This window comes from Nothobranchius furzeri, chromosome 12, assembly GCF_043380555.1.
Source record: "Nothobranchius furzeri strain GRZ-AD chromosome 12, NfurGRZ-RIMD1, whole genome shotgun sequence".
NCBI classification, from domain to species: Eukaryota; Metazoa; Chordata; class Actinopteri; order Cyprinodontiformes; family Nothobranchiidae; genus Nothobranchius; species Nothobranchius furzeri.
In genome coordinates, this window is record NC_091752.1 from 22,060,378 (window position 1) to 22,082,872 (window position 22,495).

At 40.2% G+C, this 22,495-nt stretch overlaps 1 protein-coding gene across 2 annotated transcripts; it reads right to left on the minus strand.

Moving 5' to 3' along the window:
- prom2 (prominin 2) lies at window positions 1-21,584 on the minus strand. Of its 2 annotated transcripts, XM_015944313.3 has the most exons (26): window positions 21,452-21,584; window positions 21,302-21,334; window positions 20,852-21,002; window positions 20,436-20,771; window positions 17,674-17,738; window positions 17,369-17,574; window positions 17,097-17,217; window positions 9,638-9,701; window positions 9,452-9,541; window positions 8,167-8,363; window positions 6,557-6,631; window positions 6,333-6,396; window positions 6,083-6,239; window positions 5,731-5,883; window positions 5,526-5,649; window positions 3,850-3,938; window positions 3,643-3,727; window positions 3,417-3,560; window positions 3,270-3,338; window positions 3,090-3,182; window positions 2,944-2,997; window positions 2,760-2,840; window positions 1,272-1,340; window positions 1,094-1,183; window positions 883-998; window positions 1-800 (listed from the first exon to the last, which is right to left on the minus strand). In XM_015944313.3, exons 4-26 carry the CDS (start codon window positions 20,680-20,682, stop codon window positions 749-751), a joined length of 2,505 nt encoding a protein of 834 aa, XP_015799799.3. In that variant the 5' UTR covers window positions 20,683-20,771; window positions 20,852-21,002; window positions 21,302-21,334; window positions 21,452-21,584; the 3' UTR covers window positions 1-748. The 2 variants fall into 2 exon arrangements, with proteins under 2 accessions (XP_015799799.3, XP_015799800.3); XM_015944314.3 differs by lacking the exon at window positions 20,852-21,002.
- Window positions 21,585-22,495: the final 911 nt, after the last annotated feature.

Below are 22,495 nucleotides of genomic sequence, written 5' to 3' on the forward strand. Positions count from 1 at the left end.
TCCCTGAACTTGTTTTATTATTATTCACAGCATAAGAACTAATAGAAATGTTCCAAACTTTTTACATTCACTTTGAAGGAACAGACCAGATAAAGTGCTGTGTAACAAACCAACACTATCTACTCATAGGACTAAATGTTGGAAAAACCACCATTACTTATTCATGAATATCATCTGACAACTGTAACATTTAAAGTGGAGGATTTAAAAAAAATGTTATATTAAAAAACATTTGAAAATTAATAAATAATATAAACAGAAAATTAATTAACAGCATTAAGTCAAACCAGTGTTTCAATCAGGCTTCAAGAAATTGTGGTTCATAACATTAAGTGTGAGTAAAAAGTAAGAATTTGGTCAAAAATAAGGTCATTTCCTGTTGGACAAACCACATTTCTATCAAAACTGACAGAACTGTGCATCGCTATAAATCTTAACATTAAGCTAATAAAGTGTGTTAACAGCAGCTTAGTTCAGATATGAAATGTATGCAGATAAACACCTTTGAAAGAAATCTTTAGAAATGTCCCACGCCCCTAAACCCGCTTTTAAAAGACTTATCCTGCAAATTAACACCAGTCAGTTTCTGTTGTTTTGCTGCGCCCCCTGATGGTGAAACCTGGAATTTAAAGGAAGATAATGGGCCACATCTGTGCAACGAGTGGGCCACATGTGCTTATATTTTATCAAGTGATGCAACATTTGTGCCCACAGTCGCTCGAAGCTGAGCCACACATCTGGTGTCCTCTCAAATCACTTTCATCTGAGCCCGTGGGATGTGGCTCATGAGGATGTGATTGCTGCAAACAGACAATGAGCGCTTCAGCAATGGATCTGCAACATAATGTGCACATAAAAACGTTTTTTTTTCCCCCAACTTACTCATCTTTGCCGTTGGAGTGTTTCATTCTCCTGTAGTACTTTGCTAGTTTGATAGAACAGATGATGCTGGGGATGAAGAAGATCAAACACCAGCCCAGACTGAACCAGAAGGCATTCTTTAGAAGATAATGGGAAAGATAAGTAAACATTTTGCTAGATCGTGTGATAAAAATCAACCCAGATGGTTTAATTATCGACACCCGGTCCTCACCAGAGACTCCACTATGCTGTAGCAGAACATGACGTCCAGAGATTGCACAGCTCCAGCCAGCGGCCCGCAGCGCCCCACTTCCTGTGTGATCTGAAGAAGAACACGTGCATCACAGCAAACGATGTGCAAAAACAACATTTCATTCTATAATTATGGATAAATAATTGAAAGGACTCACTGTGAGACTGGCCCAGTTAGTGAAGGCAGTGAAGTATCCCAGCTGACAGTCTAAAAACCTCCTGCTTTCCTAGAAATAACAGAAAATAATGGCAATTATATTATGGAAAATATTAAATTCGTTTTTAATTTCTGATGAAGTGGAAATTACATTTCTGAAACAAATATGCCTAAATATTTAAAAAGGAGTTGTTCAAATAAGAATGTTTGACTGAAAATAGAGGTGAGCTGTACATTTTAATTCACCTTGCATCAAAGTAAAAGGTGATACAACTTTAAAATGTGTTTTAATTAGCGATAAAAACATTTAATTTCATTCACAGCACCAGTCAGGGCTTCTATCTTATTAATAAGTATGGTTAAAAGTAGAGAAATGGTCAACAGCTGGTATTAATAACTTTTTATTTTTCTCAGCATTTTTCATCACGTGATTCTATATTTTTCTCATATTTTTGTTAATAAAGTGCCAGAACATTTGTAATTTTTCCTGTTTTATACAAAATTTTAAAAAGCCAAGTAGAGGTTTACACTTAAATATGAAATTAAACTTTTATTTTTGTATTTCTCTGTAAAAAAAAGAAGTAATAATTTTAACCTAAAATGGACTCAAAAATGAGAAAACTCAGGATATTAAGACTTATTATCCCACCATTTTAAACTTGAAATGGCTATTAAAGGTCATTTAAATCGTAATCTATTTTATTTTAACCCTTATTTAACCAGGGAAATCCTCTGAGATCATGTCTGTTTTGCAAAGGTGCCCTGGCCTAGAAGGCCGCCATTAAAACTTCTCATAAAATACAGTTAGAAAAAACATTGAACAAACATAAAACTTTGACATTACAAGGGTTCGACCAATGTTAGGAAGTAACATATACATGTGTATACGTACAGTATACACACACACACGTATATGTGTACGTACACACATACATGCGCACCTACATACACACACATACTGATACAATGGGAGAAACATACCAGACATGATGCATTAATAGTACAGAGATTTGACCAACATTAAAGAATAGAACGTTTTGACATCCACCACTGCCCCCATTTTAAAATGACCAAATGAGACCAGATTTTCTAGTTTTAGGTGACTCTGTAGCTGGCTCCAGGCTGATGGAGCAGAGATCCTAAATGCTTGCTTACCTAAATCTGTACCAACTCCAGGCACAGCCAGCTTCAGTTTCAGTAGAAGCAGAAATTCTGTGTATCTTAATCAACTAATGCTTCCCTTCAAACAAGCATGACTAAAAATAACCCTGGTTGGACAGTAGATGTGATTCATACCCTGTGGATATGGAACCATCACACACACACACACACACACACACACACACATGCACGCACACGCACACAGACACACACGCACACAGCACCTCCCCATTTGCCCCTTTCTGCTAAGTCACTGCCCGACCTCAGGCATTAACAGACCACATGGAGCACATTTCTCCCGACTCATGTGACTCGTGCTTCTACTCACGGTCTTTACGATCTGTGTTGTGTTTGTGTTGAGGAAGTCTTGTGCTGCTCCAACAGAGCTCAGCACCTCCCCCACTGTTCCCTGGAAAAGCCAGAGAAGACAGGAGGAGAGTTATGGGGGGGGAGGGGGGGGAGGACAGCGACCTCTGACCCTAACAGCTCCAGGCGTTAGCTGGTTCACTCACATTCGTTTGCCTTGTGGTCAATCGAAGAGTGTTGATAGACGAATTCAGGTTTTTCTTCGTGGGAAAAAAAACAATCTTGTTAGATTTAAACAAATAGCCTTTAAAAATGGAGGCAGGACGTTTGAGGAAATGGAAATGGCTCTCACCATTTGTGGATAGATGTTTGTTTCTATGCCAGCTTGGATCTGCCTTAGTTTTGTGGCTTCATCTGAAAGTTGTTGTTTTATGTTTGAGTTTGTCTAAAAACAGGGAAAAGACAGATTTGTACATAAATGAAGTAGACGTGGTGTTGTGGTAGTAGTGGGTATTAGTATAATGAGACTCACTTGGACTTTACTGAGATTTGTAATTTTGTCTGCAGTTTGATTCAGGTTGATGAGGTAAACGCTGTTCATCTGAGGCGAGAGGGAAAACAGGAAGTGAGGGATCACGGCTGCAGGTGTCACCTAAATAATGACAGCAGCTTGACCTACCTGCTGTGTGACAGCTGAGGTGTTGAAATCTTCCAGGTTGGCGGAGAAATTGCCAAGCTGGCTTTTTAATTCTGGGCTCAGAAGATTATCTATGGATAGAGTGATGTTTGTGCTGTTGAACTGCCCCTGGATCTGCCCCGTGTACTGAATGTGATCAACAGAGAGGAAGTAGTACAACTTTCAAACATTTTAATCCTCGTCACTAAAAGTGAGGCACAAAACTCACCCTGGATATGTTGAGAAGCGCTTGGAGGTCTATCAGCTCATTTAAGTGAAGAGTTGTCCACAGCGGCTTGTTCTTTACACAGTCTCTAAAGATTGTCAACAAACATAAACAACATGGAAACGATGAAAAAATGGTAAAACACTTATTCTATAAATGATGTGGCTGTGAAGAATGTGTTTATTGGTTTGTTTTGTGTCAGCAGCATACCTATAAAGATCAGAGATGTTGATTTTGGTCTTAAGTCCCACGTTTGGGCCGAGATCCAGTCCTGGAATTAAACCTGGGGTGTCTACAATCTGTGGAAACAAAAGAAAAATCTTTTATTTTTGTTTTAATACAAAAAGTTCATGCTGACTTTTGCATTGTTTAAGTAACAATCAGGTCGTGAAAAAAGTATGTAAATAACTGTTAAATGGTCCACATTGCAAGAATAAGTTCTGGCAAAAGTGCAGTGTCATGCTTAGAAGAATAGACGACGGTATTTGTGCATTTCAGCTATGGGGCATGGCAGAGGTAGAACCATGGTTTGTCATTGTCCCAGGCCTGGGTTTAAAGGGTTGTGTGAAAAGAGGCTTTAGTTTGATGATTTATAAATAAATAAAAAGTCAAGGTAGCTGCAGGGAAAGGAGAGTTGATGAACATCTAAGAGCCCTGAGTGTGACGTTGACGACTCGAGTCTTTCTAGATCTTGTCTAGTTAAACGGGATAACAAACCAGATCTGATCAGATCAGAAGAAGCTACAAATCAAATCAAACACATAGTGATTTGTGATATAAATGGATCATTGTACGAAGAATAGTCATTTCAAACTCATTGATTTAAGCACAGATTATTTAAACATTTCATTTACGGTCATCTTGTTCATTCATCACATATGATTATTCACTTTTCAGAGTGAAGAATGTTGACGTCTGGCGTTCACACAGTGAGTGCAGGAACCTTGGGTGAGAATGTTTGTTTTGAATGTTTTGTCTTCATGGAATGTCAACATGCGCTGAGCAGAACCTTCTGGATTTAGAAGGTCACGTAGAAAGTGGATTTATTTCTGTAGATGAAAAGTTATTGTGTTGATCAGTATATAGGAGAAAAGTGACCCTTTTGGATGTTAGACTTATATAGAAAACTTTTTTCTGATAGACTAAGGCCTAGTCCACACGTAGCCGGGTTTTTTTAAAAACAAATATCCGCCCCTCCAAAAACTTGCATCCACACCACCTCGTTTTAAAAAAAACTCTGTCCACACGTACCCGGATAAATACGTTGTTAAGGACATGCCAGACCTGTAGGCGGCAGTACTTCCCCCGTTCTTAACCTCGTCCTTCGTCTGTGGTCTTCCGCAAGGAGCAGTAATTCCGCTTGCAAAACAAACAAGCAAAAAGCGCTTGGACAATTGATGGATCGGGTAGTGACAGAGCGCAGCTCTGAGGGCATCCATGCTGCCGGCTAGTGTAAACACAGGTCGCACACGTGATGTCAGCATTTTTTGTTGCGGAAAGTGACGTTGCGGACCTTAAAACTCCGGTTTTGTCTGTCCACAAGCAGACACCCAAAACGGAGAAAACGCAGATCTTCACTTTGGCCAGAGTTTTTAAAAAGATCCGTTTTCGTGTGAAAAAACTCAGTTTTCGTGTGGATGACAGGCCAAAACGTAGAAAAATATCTACGTTTTGGCAGATCCCCGGCTACGTGTGGACAGGGCCTTAATGAACTGACCAGTATTGGAAAGTTTACTATGTGAAGTGCCTTGAGACGACTCTTGTCATGATTTGGCGCTATATATAAAAGAAAAAAAAACTAAAGTTGGAAAGTAAAATAGTAGAACGCTTCGATATAAATGTGCATCTTCTAAAATGATAAGAGATCTGTAATCATGTTTCACTACCTTTAGCAGCAGCCCATTGTTCCACGGCTGGCAGATTAGAGTGTAGATGTTTCCACCCAGCAGGAACAGCACCAACACCACAATCATGAACAGCCAAGAGAACAGGAAGCTGAAACCTGCACCCCTGCAACCACATCCAGGTCAGAGGTCAAAGACGACATCAGGGATTGGTGATCATATGCTGTTCATTCAGTACAGAACTCACATCATGAAAAAGATGCCTCCACAGTCTGCTGTGGGGGAGCGGTTTGTTGGGTCTGCGTTTGGTGTCAGACCCAGGGGGCCCAGAACCAGACCCAGGAGGTTACACACAACCATCAGGAGAACAACACAGCACAGGGCCACACACACAGCCCATCTACAAAAGAAAATAAAAAATAGAAATTTTTTGCAATCATCTTTCACACAAATGTTTTGTGTGTGTGTGTGTGTGTGTGTGTGTGTGTGTGTGTGTGTGTGTGTGTGTGTGTGTGTGTGTGTGTGTGTGTGTGTGTGTGTGTGTGTGTGTGCGTGCGTGCGTGCGTGTGTGTGCGTGTGTGTGCGTGCGTGTTTTGTACCTAATATTTTCAAAGCTCTCTATTTGAAGTGAGTATTTGTCCACCTGCTCCTGTGCATGGCTCAGGAGCGATGAAACATTATCTAAAGCTGAGAGTGGGATCTCACTGGAAAACTTGGAAATCTGCTGATTTATGTCACCCAGCACTTGTTTGCTGTCTAAAAAAACAAGAAAAAGTTAAAGGGAATATTAAAACTCGCTGCATCAAAACTAAACTAAACTAAAAGTCTGAAATTTTTATATTTACTCACTTTTAACAACATCCTTGGTTTCATTGGTCAGCCTCTGGGGAATGCTGTCTAAACTGTCTTCTGCCTGTGAAATCATATAAAAAGTTTTCTATACGTTTCTCTCATTTATCACCTTTGATGTTTTATAACTAATCTTTCCCAGTTTCACGAATTCCCTTTTCCACATTTAATTACTCATTCCTTAGTTACAGTTTGTTGTTTTTCTTTAAAAAGTTGTTACTGACCTGACTTATTTTGGATGAGAGATTAACGCGGACCATTTCATTAATCGCTGACTGAATTTTTTGCAGGTTTGGTTCCTGTGGAACACACACACACACACACACACACACACACACATTTAAGCCTGCGTTAAAACAAAAAACCAACGTGTTAAACCATGCAGTACATTTAAATAACAGAAGAGGGCAGCAGAGTGCAACAATACAAAAGCACATCGTTTAGCCAAACAGCAGCCAATTTACAGATGAGTAGAAATGAGCAGTGTTGAGCAAGTTACTTCAAAACTGTAATGCATTATTTATTACTTGTTACCCTCCTTTTAAATTAATTCATTACATTACAATATTACTGATTTTAAAATGTAAGGCATTACACTACTTTTGCATTACTTTAAGTTACTTTCACCAACACAACTTCAATATGAATCTGGTAATCTGGCGCTCAGTGAGCTCATGACATATATGTGGAAAGTGATGTGGTGTCTGAGCTAGGATTGCTGTTAAAAACAGTCAGATATAATAACAGTGCTTTAAAATGATTGTTTATTAAATAAAAGCAACAACAATCTGTACTCTCAGCACGCTGCCATCTTCTATTAACTGAGCAGGGAGTGAGGTGGTGGGGGCTCCAAGCCTATATTTGCCATGGTCCCCAAATGCCTAGATACGGCCCTGGATGTGGGACAGACTTCTGGGGTGATCTGATTCTATCACTTGTATAAATATTAAATGCTTATATATTATTGCTTTTCACTGGTAAAAATGTGTATTGGGGATAAGTCTACCTACAATTTTTCTTTTCAAGCACTTTGTTTTGTTTTCTTGATTTTATTTGAAATAATTTCCTGCCCTTTCTCTCTCTAACCTTCCTGCATGTTTTCTCCACCTTCCAGAAAAACTGTTTCCTAGATGTCCTACTTTCTAACTAATCAGCCAAAGGGATCTACCGAACGCAAAAAAAAAAAAAAAAGCTTAATATGCGCTGCGCTCCAGCAGCAATGAGTTGTGGATACTGGATCTTTTTTCAAGCTTCCCGCAATTTTAATTTTTAGGAAACCCACATCTTGATTCTGGGTTTAAAAATGCATTGTAATTACTGACAATTGTACCGAGTAAATATTACCATTTTCTTTCCCTGTAATGCCTTACATTACCACATTATAGCAAAAAGCAATGCATTACAGTAATTAATTACTTTTGTACCGGGTTACTCCCAACACTGGAAATAAGAGAACAGCAACACTTTTGGTCATTTGTTTTTAAATTAGAAATCAGATAAATGAACTATAAGTAAATAAATATGAGACGTAAGACCAAGGAACAAGTTTTAAAAAGATCTGTAGAGGTTTTGAAAAGGAGATCAGAGAACAAATCATCATCATCATCCGTCACAATGACTCTGCCTTCCTGTGTATTGTTGATGATGCAAGTAAAAGCAGATCCTCCCCGTTTTAGGTAAACTGACTCATGTCTTCCATGACTGAGCTTCCAGGAGGGAATGTTCTGAGCCCTCTTGCTTAACTCCTGTTGTCATCAACTATTCCTGGAACTAACTCATCCATTCAAAAGCATCAACAGAAGAAGAAAAAAAGAGCGATTCATGTTGTACTTACATTAATTGAGATATCTAGCGTTAGCTTTTGTAGCTCTGGAATCAGTGAGCTGCAATCAATGCAGTTTGGATTGTTCAGTGTCTGATTGAGCTGATCTTTAACGGAGGAGATGTTGGTCTGGACACGGTCGACGCTGGACTGCAGCTGGACCAAGGATGAGTTCAAGTTGTCCAGCTGGGATTCAGTTGTCAGGATCTCTGATCGGACAAATTAAAGAGCACGCACATATTAGGTTCTGGTTGGACAATTTGGAAAGAGATTCTATTTTAAGACAATCTTGAAGGATTTATGTGTCGCTAAACCAGTTATTTTTTCATTCATGTATTTGTTGTTGTTTTTTTAGGTTCATTGCATGCTTCAGTCAAATATAGGACTAAATTTTGCTTTGGTTGACATCAAAGGGTTAACTGTGGTCAAGACAACCCCTCAGTGTGCTGCTGAACTTCTTTTTTTTTAACAGCAAGAATTTAATTAAAAATCCTAAAATTGAAAATCCACGCTGAGCACTGAATGACTCAAAAACTGTCGCCTGCTTTTGGAAAAGCAACAAAACAATTCTTCATAGGTATCTACCAAGTTTCCTCAAGACTATTTGGAAAACATGAACTTCCTCATGTGAAAATGTTAATATTTGATTTCAGAACTTAATTTATCTTTATCTGGTGCAAGCATGCATACAATCATAGTGAGTTTTTCTAGTTAAAACCTGTTGAGTTTTTTTTTTTTATCTGACACAATGGGCCCCTAGGCATAGGAATGTCCACAGGTCAGGTTTCAGTTTCTCAGAGTAACCGTTAGGCTCCACTGCTTGCAGACTCATATCTACAAAACTTCCTGGACACCCACGGCCTATAATACATGACAAATTAATATAGGTAATCTAAAGAACTTCAAAGCTCTAATCCCAGTACTGTTGCAGACATTAAACATGAGTGATTCATGTTGTACTTACATTAATTGTTAATTAATTAATTGTTGTTAATTAATTGTTGCAGACATTAAACATGATCAGATTATGGAAATTACTGCACTAGGTTCAATTTTCTGCTTTAAATCTTAATAAGCACTGTGATTGTAATTATTGTTCCTTTTATTCTTTAGACTAGTATAATTTTTATCTTTCCTGTATCTGTCATTCATTCAACCAATAAAACTGTAACAGATTCTTGAAGCTCATTTTTTAGTAAATGAATGAATGGTCTTTGTGCAGCACACCCAACAAGATCAACATGAAGTATTTACATACTCGCGCTGACTCGGGACAGATCACAATGGCAGGTCTTACCTAGGCTGAGACGTTTGACTGATTGGAGAGCCGGGTAGAGAGATCCATTAAAGCTCAGCTGGATGTTTGCTCCAATCTGAGGTCCAATGTCTGTAACATGCAAATAAATCAGTATGAGCTGATGTCATGCAGGAGGAAAAATGTTCGGTTCTTCTGTTTTTAATGTTATTCGTTTTTTATACTTACTGTCTAAGTTTCTAGTCACTTTTTCTATGGTTTTGCGGCTCTCATTCACCACATCATTCACTTGCTGGAGATAAAATAGAAGGAAAGCAAACATTTAAAGTGTGTGCTGAATAGCATCAAAGAGTGCAACAAGTAACACAAGCTAATGATATTTAGCCACTTCACCCCCTTGGGGGTCTTGGCGGGGGCCATGGGTCGCTGCCTGGCAGCTGCACTGCCCCTGAGCGGGACTGGGCCTGAGGGCTCGGGGTGTGGGGGTGGCCGACCCTGTGTGGGGATCTGGGCGGAGTCTTGGGGGTTGGGTCCTGACATGTATGCTGCCGGGAAGAAGGCAGGAACATGCGGCAGTGCCTGGCCCGGGCTCAGGGGCCTCGGGTAGACCTTGGCTCCTCTGCTGTTCCATCACAGGGGAGGGGGATGTCCAGGAGGGGGAGGACCCAACCTTACCTGGGTGTCCTATGTCTTATATATTCTGGAAGTTGTGCAAATGCAGGGATGGGAGTAGATATTCTGCTGGGATGGGGCTGGGTTGGTGCCCTCGGACTCCGTGAAACTCTGTGATGTTGCTGCTTTGGACCCTGGTGAGATGGGCTGGGGTCTCCATGCCCTCTGTGGCATTTTGACAACACAGGTGGCTATTGGGGCCAGTGCGGGAGCTGGCTCCCTGGAGGGCTTAAGTCCAACCAGCCATTCCTCCCCATCCCCACATATTTTTCTCCTCCTGCTCCCTCACATCATCACACAATCATGCACATAGGACTTTTCTGGGGTGGACAAGTCAGGGGGTGCAGGTATGGACCCCATTTCCGCATTCCTGTGGCAACCTGCCCCCCAATTTTATTTGCACCTTAAACACTTCCATCAATAACATTCCACGCAAACACACACTTAGGGCCTTGGGAGTGAGCACATTCAACGGCATTTGGCAGGGGGATTTCTCAACCTCATCCCGAGTGCCGGTGCTCACTTCCAATTTTAAACTGCACTTAGACACCGAGGGCTGTGGGTGCAAGTGGGGTAGTGTGGTGGCATCAGCTGGCATAGGCCAGATGATGCCCGCTCACCACAGCCATGGAATACATCTCATCAACACGCACTAACACTATATTGGAGCAGGCGGAGGGAGACTAGGGGTCTTAGCACACCTCTGTTGTCACTTCAAATCAAATCATATCAAATCAACTTTATTTATATAGCACTTTTCATACAAAAAAAATGCAACTCAAAGTGCTTCACAGATTAAAATGGCCCCATAGATCCCATATTCCCATCCCAGCCCACCTCCCCAAGTATAAAACAATTGACAATTACGGTTCCCCTCCCGCAACCAACTTCCAAGGTGGACATACAATCACCCAGATACAAGCACACACGCACACACACACACACACACACACACACACACATACGTGAACAACAGAGTAAACAATAGGCTGAGTTCAGATGGGTCAGGTAATGGACGACACATCATCAGCAGAGCCATCTGCCCTGACAGTAACAGATCCACGGCAGCAGCCAAGACACGGGCCCATGACGCCCTGGGGGGGGAGGGCGGAAACCCCCACCACTGCCCGGGCACTACCCGAGGAGCGCCCCGGCCGCCGCCGCCGACCACCGGCCCCAAGGCAGAGGGCTCCGCAGAGGAAACACTGGAGGAAAAATATATAACTGTAAAATAACAAAAGCTGATAAAAAGTGATTATAAAGATAGTAAAAGAAAACATAATCATGTAAAAACACTAAGATGTAAAAACACTAAGATGTAAATAAAATAATAAAATTAATTAAAAGAGATAAATATATATATATATATATATATATATATATATATATATATATATATATATATATATATAAACAAGGTAGACTAGATAAATAGCAATCAGTTAAAAGCTAAGCTAAAAAGGTGGGTCTTGAACCTATTTTTAAAAGCCTGGACGTTCCCTTCGGCCCTGAGGTCCTCCAGCAGCCCATTCCAAAGGCGAGGGCCGTAGTACTTGAAGGACGCCTCGCCGTGGGTGTGTGTCTTATCTTTAGGAATAATTAGGAGACAGCTGCCAGAGGAGCGCAGAGACCGCGAGGGCTTATATAGTAAAAGCAGTTCTGAAAGATAAGAAGGCCTGAGACCATTAAGACACTTAAAAACCATTAAAATAACCTTAAAATCGATCCTGAAACATACGCGGAGCCAGTGGAGTGATTTTAAAACCAAAGTGATGTGCTCCCGCTTCCTAGTCTTCATAAGGACACGTGCTGCTGAGTTTTGTAAAAGTTGTAAACCTGAGATGCTCTTTTTGGGAAGACCAGAAAGCAGGGCATTGCAGTAATCAATTCTACTGGTTATAAAAGCATGCACTAGCGTCTCCGCATTGGCCCGAGAGAGAATGGGTCAGACTCTGGCGATATTCTTAAGATGGTAAAAACCTGTTTTTGTGATGTTTTTAATGTGGGGGATAAAAGTCAGCTCAGAGTCGAAAATAACACCCAGATTCTTCACTTGTAGTGATGGATAAAAAGACATTGATTGTAGTTTAGGTAAAAGTTTCTCTCTCTGGGTCTCAGGACCGATGACTAAAACTTCAGTTTTGCCTTGGTTGAGCTGGAGAAAGTTTTCAGTCATCCATGATTTAATATCTAAAATGCAGTTAAAAAGTGTTTCCATTGGCTGTGCGTCATCAGGAGACACGGAGATGTACAACTGTGTATCGTCAGCGTAACTGTGGAAATTCACCCCATGTCTCCTGATGGCGCTGCCCAGAGGGAGCATATAGAGGTTAAAAAGTACTGGGCCTAGAATTGAACCCTGAGGCACACTGCATGTGATGCTGTGGACCCCAGAGGAACAGGTATCCAAACTCACCATAAAAGTCCTGTCTGTGAGGTAGGAAGTGAACCAACTGTGAACAGCACCAGAGAGGCCAATCTATTTTAAACGGGTTAAAAGAATAGTGTGGTCTACTGTATCAAAGGCAGCACTTAGATCCAGCAGAACCAACACTGTTGCCCTCTGAGCATCATAATTTGTTCTAAAATCATTTAAAATCTTCAGAAGGGCCGTCTCAGTGCTGTGGTTCACCCTAAAACCAGACTGAAATTTCTCTAGGACATGTTGGTGGTTGATGAAATCATTAAGTTGTATTAAAACAAGCTTCTCTAAAATTTTGCTTAAATATAGTAAGTTGGAATCCGGTCAAAAATTGTTAAAGTCATTAAAATCTAAATTGCTCTTCTTCAACAGGGGTCTGACCACCGCCCGTTTAAAAGCAGCAGGAAAGACCCCCGTCTGAAGGGAACAGTTCATCAAAGCTAAAATCTCATCTCTAAAAGAGTCATAAAATTGTTCAAAAAACCTTGTGGGGATAGGGTCCAGAACACATGTGGTGTGCCTCACTGAGGGGAAAACTTTATCTATAATCTCAGCTTCAACCAAGACAAAACTGTCCAGTGTTTCCTCAGGTAGACACACACTCTCAGATTGATCGGGAGCAGCATGACATTGGGAGGATAAAATGTTACATCTGATGGTGTCTACCTTCCCTCTGAAGTGGGCTGCAAACTCCTCACAGAGAGCATCCGAGGGGGTTTTCTGGAGAGAACTAAATTCACAACCCAAAATATTTGTAATTATGGAAAACGGAATTTTGGGATTATTTTTGTGTTCAGGGATGATTTTAGAAATGTAATTATTTCTGGAATTTCTAACTGCTTTGTTGTATGATTTTAATAATTCAGTGTATATTTGTTTATTAATTGTGTTCTTATATTTCCTCCATTTTCTCTCTGCCGCCCTGCAAGATCTTTTCAACATTTTTAAGTTTTCATTGCTCCAAGGGAAAGCCGGTTTTGGCTGTAGCTTTTTAAGTTTAGGTGGAGCGAGCATATCCAGAGTAGATTTAAGTCTACTGTTAAAATCATTGAAGAAAAATCACAGGGGGCATTTAAATTAATAGGAGGGATCTTTTTAAAAGTTTCCAGAAAACCAGCAGCCACTTCAGGGGTTAGATGGCGTTTCATTACAGTTCTCACAGAGGTCTCCTGCTGAATTATGCTGGTGATGTTAAAAAACACACAGAAATGATCTGAGATCGCTAAATCCACGACAGAGGACACACCGGTGGACAGACCATACGTGATGACCAAGTCCAGGGTGTGTCCTCTGTTGTGGGTTGGTTATGCAACATGTTGTGTAAAATCCATATAACTCAAAATGTTTAAAAATTCTGTGGTAAAAGGGTCTGCAGGGTCATCTATGTGTAAATTAAAATCACCAGCTAAAATAATACTATCAAAAGAGTTGTGCAGAATTGATAAAAACTCGGAAAATTCCTGTATAAAAAGTGCACGGTACCTCGGAGGCCTATAAGCAGTAACACATAAAATCTGAAGATCGCTGAAGGCAGCAGTAGCTCAGGTGGTAGAGCGGGTTGCCTCATGTTTGGAGGGTCATGGGTTCGATTCCAGCTCCCGCCAGGGGTATCCTGCTGTTGTGTCCTTGGGCAAGACACTTCACCCAACTTGCCTGTGTTAGTGGCGGTCAGAGGGGCCGACGGCACCAAATGGCAGCCTCGCCTCTGTCAGACCTCCCCAGGGCGGCTGTGGCTACAAGTAGCTTACCATCACTAGCAGTGTGTGAATGTGAGAGTGTGTGAAAGTGTCTTTGGGTGTCTAGAAAAGCGCTATATAAGTTCAATGCATTATTATTATTATTATTATTAAAAATGGCTGCACTATATTCGAAAGTGGCTTCCCGGGGCTGGAGGCTAGGAGGGGGATCTGGCCGTCTGCTGGGGTCTGGGGTGGTGGGTTGCTTTGCTCAGCGTTGGGCAGGGAAGCCTGCTCATCAGCACCCCAGCAGAAAGGGTCAAACTCTGGGAACCGGTAATGGTTGTACCCCATGTGCAGCAGTACCGGGACCAGAGTGAATAGGGTGTGTATGGGGAGCATGAGTGGGTGTCTGGCGTGCATTTTTGTAAGTCTTTGGTTGTATGTGTATGTGTGAGCATGAGGGAGGGAGTGTGTGACTGTGTCTTTGTATGACTGTATATGTCAGGTGGGGCCTTTGACTCCTCCCTTCTCCTGGGAATTCTTTTGATGCTATACATCTTCGTCTCCCCTCCCCCTGCCACACCTGGTGTGGAGTGTGATGCCTTGGTCGGCCTGAGTGTTTGCGGCTCCCCGGTCAGGGGGTTTGAGATTTTTGGCGTCTGCCTGATCAATCCCGGTGGCTGCCTAGTGGGATCTGGGTCCATGGGCTCTGCTGGGTCCCCGGCGGGAGTGGTCGCCCCTGGGTCCCGGGTTGCTGGGTCACGAGCTCGGTCGGCTGGGGGGTGAGAGGCTGCGGGCGGGCCTGTGGGCTTGCCGCTGATATCTCCCGGGACTCTGCCGGCTGCTGGTTGTGGCCCCCCGAGGCAATCCTCTGCGCCTCTCGAGGGGGGCAGGGGCTTTTCTGGTCGCGGTCTCCTTGGGGTCCCTGTGCTCTGGGGCAGCTCCTGGATCTCTGGGACTTGGAGCTCCCTCCATCTCCTATGCATCTTTGGGGGACATATCTGTGGCCCCTCACACTCTCTATTGAACGCTCCTATAGAGAAACCTTACATAAACAAGCGCATGTACATACACAGGTGCTCACATGGTGCTCTCATAAGAATGGACTTGGGCACGTTCAACACTTGTCTTAAGGCTGTGGTTGGCACTAAATGCACTGTGATTTATTATCGTGTGATTGTTCAGTAAAACAATGTTGATTTTACATTTCTTCAAGCTGATGCAGTAATAGCTTGCTCCTGTTGTATTGTTGTGTGTCCCTTTTCTGCAGTTCTAGAAGCAGACTCTTGTTCATCATTGATTATTTTCGTGGACCCCCCCCGTCTCTTCCTTTCTCTTTCACCTCTGTCTCCATGTCCGGTTGAAATTACAAAGCATTCAGAAAACAACAACAATAAAGTTTTAAGTATCAGGCATGACATTAAAAGCAGACGCTTTGATGCTCCACCTGAGAGTAAATCTGTAAGGCTTGTCACCAGCATTCAGGCATTAATTCTGCCAGACAGGCAGCCAGACAGGACATGAAAATAAATAAATAAATAAATAAACAAACAAATAAATAAATAATAAATAAATAAATAAATAAAAAGATGTTTAAACACTTTGGCAAGTAAACATAAGTGATTTTCTTTCAACTGTTTCCTGTTCTTTTGTGTCTTGTGATAAGGGTGTTGACTCTGCAGAATAAAAAATTATTAAATCAGAGACTTAAAGGTGGTGCAAGCATACAAGCAGTACTGAACAGGAGCACACTGGAGACTTCTGATAGTTTTAACAGTGGGGCCCTCATAGCCTAGTGAACTATGTTTATGTTTATGTGCTTAGCAGACGCTTTTACCCAAAGCGACTTACAATTTTTTTTTACCTATAGGGCATGTTGTGATCTGTGGGGAAACCGGAGTACCCGGAGAAAACCCACGCATGCACGGGGAGAACACGCAACTCCACGCAGAAAGGCCGCAGCCGAATTTCGAACCTGCGACCTTCGTGTTGCGAGGCAACAGTGCTAACCACTGCGCCACCATGCAGCCCTAGACCAAATTCTAGACCAAATTCTTGCTTTGCAAAGAATAATACATACATAAAATAAATCATACATTTATTTAGTCTGGCTTGCCAGGCTAGGGCCCTCAAGGAGTGGCCATTGGGGTTCATAGCCACCCCTGGAAAATTGTTGGCCACCCAACTGGATCTCTTAGGAAAAACCACCTGCCACCACTCCCCCACCCCCTTAATAAATTACATTAATGTTCACACAGCTAAATTCATCTTTTAAATCAAGACATACAATAAAATTTTATGCCTATTAAATGAATGTATTTGAATACAATTGTAATAAATAATTTACCGTATTTAATAAATCAAAATAAAAAAACGTATGTCACTAAAAATCATAATTTAAAAAAAAGTTGAAACACCAATAGTTTTGTTGGATATTTTTTGTCGAAACAAAAACAGGCAAATTAAACAGTTTTAAGAATCTAAAACAAAAAAATTGGTTTAAAAAAAACTGTTCGAACTTTCGCTTTTTTTTTCAGAAATCTTTGTGTTTTTTAAATTTGATGTAAATGTGTTGGATGCACAGGGTTTTTTATGACAAACAATGAAGAAGCATTACAATGTCCAGCTACAAGCTAAACTCCCTCTCGTAGATACCACAGGGATTGATTTTCACTCCCCCCATTTAAAAAAAATTTCTGGGGATGCCACTGGGTTTTAACACAGAAATTGAGAAAGAAAAGGCAAATGACATCAACAATCCCCCTATTTAACCTGCACTGTAAAAAAAAAAAGTCAGTACAAATTGAGTCCTAAAAAATCCTTTGAATTTGATATGTTAATCCTCATCTCATTTTTTAGAGTAAGCATTTCCACATTTTCACTTATTCAAAAAAAGTATTTTTTTTTCTCTTGCCTGAGGTACAGATGAGAGGAAGGTGTAGACGTTGCCTATGATGTTGCGGATCTCTTCAGGACCCTGGTTCACGCTTGCTTTGAGAGCTTGGTTGCTTCTGAACATACAGATGTTGCCTGCACTACAACATAAGCAAAAGTGTACAGAGACAATGAAGCACAGCTGATCAGAGGCAAATTCACAAAACCAGTGAATTAAACTTAATGCATCATCGTGACACCTAAAGACAAACAAACACACACACTCACACACACATACACCTGAATACTCACAGGATAATGATTGTGATCATGAGTGTGCTCCAGTAAAGAGTCCTCCTGAGGCAGTTAATGGATGGTGTTTGCTTCTGGTACATCTTCCCACCACAGTTGCCACAGCAGCGGCAACAGGACAGACAGAAGCCAACTATGGGCATCAGAACTATGTACATAACACCGATGGCCACACACACCAGGAACCCCACTTCGTAAACCAGAACCTGGTCAGAAATACACAGCGGGTGAAACAAACACCCAAAAAACAATACTCTGAAGGTCACCTTTCATGGAATTTAGCATCCTACGTAATGTTTACTCACTTTCTTTATGAATTCTGGATTTGATAGGATGACTCCAGAATTCTGGACAACATCCAGGACAAAATCTATAAATAAAAATGGAGATAATGATCTTGAATGAATGAATGAATGAATGAATGAATTTTATTCAGTCATCATCATCAAAAATAGTAATTTGTGTAGACAGTAACATATCATACACATAAATCCATATATATCCATACCTCCCCAAACATGTATATTCATATACTTGTATAGCTTATCTATTTTAGTATCTACACATTTCCCGTACAATCACATTAACTTTTGAGCATTTCATGACTGAACAGGTTTAGGCAGAAGCAAAAGCTTGTAATATTGCCTAACCTATTTACTTAATCAGTTTAAATTTAAATCGTGTAAATCGTGTAAAATCATGTCAATTCTAATTACTAGTAATCAAAAATATTTTTACTGATAAGTATTTTAAAAACTGAAAGTGTAGTTGCTAATTTAAATTTCTATTTTAGCCTTTTTGTGTTTATGATACATAAACAGCCATAAACAGTAAAAGTAATGCACTGTCATTTATAATAACAAAAAAAACTTTGTCATGGGGATGGTGTGGCCTGTCCTACATAAAACATTTCACTATTTCCCATTGTGACAGAGGAAATCTGACACCAACATCATGGTGTTGTCAGAAAACCACCTGGGCCCGCAGGTAAAATGATAATATAAAGCCCTTCATTTACAGTAGCTCTAAACCCTGTTATTGTAGATTTTTTTATTCTCACAAAAGCTTTTGCAGGTAACTGAGAAGGGACTTTCGGGTGTTATGTTTCTCTTGCAATGTGTGTGACACCCAACATCCATTTCTCTATTCTTTTCTTTGCAATCATTTATAAGTTATGAATAAGCCATCAAGTGAATTTTCCTTTAGTCACAAAGGGTAGAAGTGTTAGCCTTTATAGGGAGTCTAAATCACGTCAATTTACTTCCGGACCATGGGTCCCCAACTGCCAAAGAAAATGAATCGGAGTCAATGAGAAGATAAAAGTTATTTTCTGGTCTTGTTTGATTTGTGCCATGAATGTCACATATGATGTCCATGAATTTTAAAGATAGAAAAAAAGAAAGATAGAGAGCACTTATTTTCGAACAGCAACAATTTATTTTAGGTTTTGTGTGAAAAGACATAATGGACCACAAATGTTACTGTCATCAAATCAGACAAGATTAGTTTAGCGAGCTTCGAATCCTTCTTCCAGGATAAAAAGGAGCATTAAATGTGGAGAACTGCTATTTGATTAAAAAAAATTAGGGATGTTAGATATTGGCCTTTTTACTGATATATCGATATAGTCTAACTCCTAATTTTTTATATCAACATAAACTGTCAACAATATATGCGGGATCCCCCTTTCATAAAAAAAGAAAAAACAACTAATTTTAGATAACTAACATCACCTGTTTCCTACCATGAATTGTAAACATTATCTGCACAAAATATGAGAACTACTGCAACTTTATGTAGGTTAGTTGTGTCAAACAACCAAAAACATTTCAAACTCTGAACTGTCATATTTTGAAATTTTGAGTGAGAGGATAAGTAGATGAAGAGTTTGGGGTTAGGGTTAAGAGTAAAAATGTCCAAATTAACACTTTAATACAAACACCGTGCGTTATGGTTATTATCAAACATCCCTTATAAAAATTGTTAAAGGTACAATAAGTATGAATTTTAGAGTGTAATAATCCCCAAAAATATAAAAATAATTAAAATGTCTAATGTCTCTATCATTTTAGAAGGAATTTTACATTGAACAGATTTCCTTTTCAGTCGGATGGGTCCATTTTTCCTCTTTCAAAATGGCCAAAGAGGCCGTAGTTTGTCTTTGCCGGCTAACACTGCAGCACCAGGATTTGTAATTTGACACCAGACAGCAAAAGGCAGCTGCATTTTGTAAAAATCCTAAATAAGTAACAGGAGAGACTCAGAAGTAATTTCTTGTAATCCTAAGAAGCCACATATTTTTGTTTCACGATTATATTGGGTAAAGAAGGCTAGAGGCTAGCGTTGAGCTAACGGTAAATTAGAAACAAATAGTTGTGTCTAAAAAAAATCTCAATCTACTTTTTCAATTACCAACAACTCAGTATTACAGTGAAATGTATTTGTCTACTTATCAGCTTACTTTGACCCGTATTCACTCATTACTTTGAATCTTTTGGTGCTGATCCGCCACAGGCCACGAAACTCACGGAACAGTTGTGAGATTGTCAATTGTGTGTTTTGAAAATAGGCTGCAGTAACCAAATTTGACCACAGAAGGTAAATTTTCATTTATTTTTATATAATGTATCTTTAAATTTTATAGTAAAAGTGGCCTTTAACTAAAAAAATAGTTTTCTATGAGTTTGACCCAGGTGATAAGTTGTCAGGGAGGCTTTTGTTCCTCATTCACTCATTTCCTTTAAATCAATATGAGGCAATGTTATATTAGTAATATAAACAAGAATAAAGGGCAATTACAGCATAATACAAGAGCAAACAAAAGAATGTTGGGAAACAGTGTCAGACCTCAAGGCACATTAATGTTAACCATTAACTGGGTAAGACCCAAGAATGTCCATTAACTTACCTTCTGACTGACCAGTTCTGGGAATAAGCTCATAATGCTGGAGTTAAAATTGGTGGTTTTAATTTTTAATCCAAAGCAGAAACAGAAATACACCTGATTAAAGATCACTTCAGATTCGCTGATCTGAGGTTATGAGTGAGCAGGACTGACGACCCATACCTTTAGGGAAAGTGTTAGGCTGGACCGTGTGGAGGAAATTCTGGACAAAAGGTGACAAAAATCCAGCTTCGATGATGCTGATCACTGTGTCTTGATACTGGGGCTGGGTGATGTTCTGTGAGGCGTCACCCGCTGAACAGGTGGCCTGCGTAGATACGGTCTGAGCAAAGCTGATCCCCAGCAGCATCACTCCCATCACAGCTCCACATTGCCACCTCCAGCTCCTCGTGTTCTCACACAAACCCATGTTTACAGGTCAGAGTGTAGATCTTCAACAGAAAAAAAGCAGGCTCCTGGATGCAATTAGCTCTTGACAGGTGCTCTGTGTAAATGCACCTGGAAACAGGAAGAAGAGCGTATAATGCACCAGTTTTTCAAATGAGGAAGATGCAAATATAGGGGAAATGAAGACTTACTAAACAGTTCCCTAAAGATTGACGTGGGTGGAAAGTGTAGCTTTTCTTAGAAGAACAATGACATTTTACAAACAGGAAACCAAAATGTTGAGTCAATCTCTATTTATCTTTGAGAAGAATGGGGTGGCCTTTTTGGGTTTGTCTTCTGCTCCTGAAACGTTCATGGAAAGTAGGAGGTGCTGAGTTTTACTTAGTAAGTTACAAGTCAAGAAAACATTTAGTCTGACAAACGTGTTTACAGTGCAATCAGAGAGAAATGCCGAATCTGCCTCATAAACCTGTGTTCACCTGCATGTACTTCATTTATCCGAAACCAGACTCTCTCATCATTTCAAAGCATCATTTTACCATCACATGTTCTCTTAGTTGTCACCCATGCTCTTCATTATCGAATTATCAGAATTTGAAAAAGTTAACTGTTCAAAAAAAAAAAAAAACACTGAAACCTACCAGGATGTAATCTGTCGGAACATTTGTGGAGTCCTGAGGAGAGTGAAAATGTGAGATCAGATTGATAAGGAGTGATTTGTAAAGACAATTTTCTTTGAATCAAAAACAGATGATAAAAGTAAGAATTCTGGTGTTTTAAAGTCGACTCACCTTGTTTAGTGTTTCAGCAGTGTAAACGTGGCCCGTCTGAGATACAGTTGTCCTGTTAATTGTGTGTGAGAGTATTTCAGAACATATTAGAGGGAATCTGATACAGATGGCTGTGGAGTTGTCTGTGGTCTGGCCTGCAAAACACTGACACTAAAAGAGAGAGAGAGAGGGAGGGAGAAGAAAGGGATTGGAGGACAGAAAAAGGGAGGGTCTTAACAAGCAAAGCAGAGTGACAGGGAGGGAGGAGGGAGAAAACTGTATTTTTCCCTTTAGCAGGTCTTCCTGGATCTTGGAATAGTGAGCAGGAAGTTCAGATTTGAATGTTTTATATACTCAAATAGCGAGGGAAAAGCAAGTGAATTAATATCAATCACACTCTTTACAGGGAACTTTTGTTTACATTTTATCCTCAAAAAACAAAGAGATTCAATGTCCCTACAGAACAGTAAAATGGCTGAAATGTACACAGGATATTTGGGAAGGATCCTCATGGAGACTTGTGTTTGCTTTTTACTGAAAACAGCTGGAAAATGTCTGTGTTATGTGATTATCAAAAGCAGAGCTGTGCAGCTCTGTTCTGCAACACTACAAGTCAAAACAAGAATGCAGTTTTCTCACTTGCAGAACATATTTTATTAAAATACTTTCAGGTATGTACTTGTTCTTTATTTAATCACTGGTGATGACCTATATTTAAGGAACTGGGTGATCTGCAAGGAAATGGAAGTGTTTTTAGTTTTTACAAGATTAAAATATATTTGAATGTTGCCATGGTCACATGATGTACCTTAACTTCCACTAAGGTAACAACAGAATGTGTGTCACCGTATTTCCTGTGGGTGATTGTTGATCACTTGTCTGTGGTTCACCTTGGTCATCAATTAAAATTAATTCTTCAGCTTGTGAAACAATCGTCCTAAATAAAATCACAAATCATAAAGCCATCTTTTCACAGCTGTCCTCTGGTCTGAACAGTCTTCAGATTACTTGCATTTAGTGTCTCCAAACAAACCCTCTTGATAGCCCAGCGTACCTTCACAACCT

What these genes read in the sequence shown, in the direction of transcription:
- prom2 (XM_015944314.3), bottom strand. Translation starts at nt 20,682, where the DNA reads ATGGGTTTGTGTGAGAACACGAGGAGCTGGAGGTGGCAATGTGGAGCT. An exon ending in CCTCAGCTGTCACACAGCAG is followed by an intron (nt 3,339 to 3,416) that starts GTAGGTCAAGCT and finishes CTCTCGCCTCAG; the next exon opens with ATGAACAGCGTTTACCTCAT. An exon ending in TGACCACAAGGCAAACGAAT is followed by an intron (nt 2,841 to 2,943) that starts GTGAGTGAACCA and finishes TGGCTTTTCCAG; the next exon opens with GGAACAGTGGGGGAGGTGCT.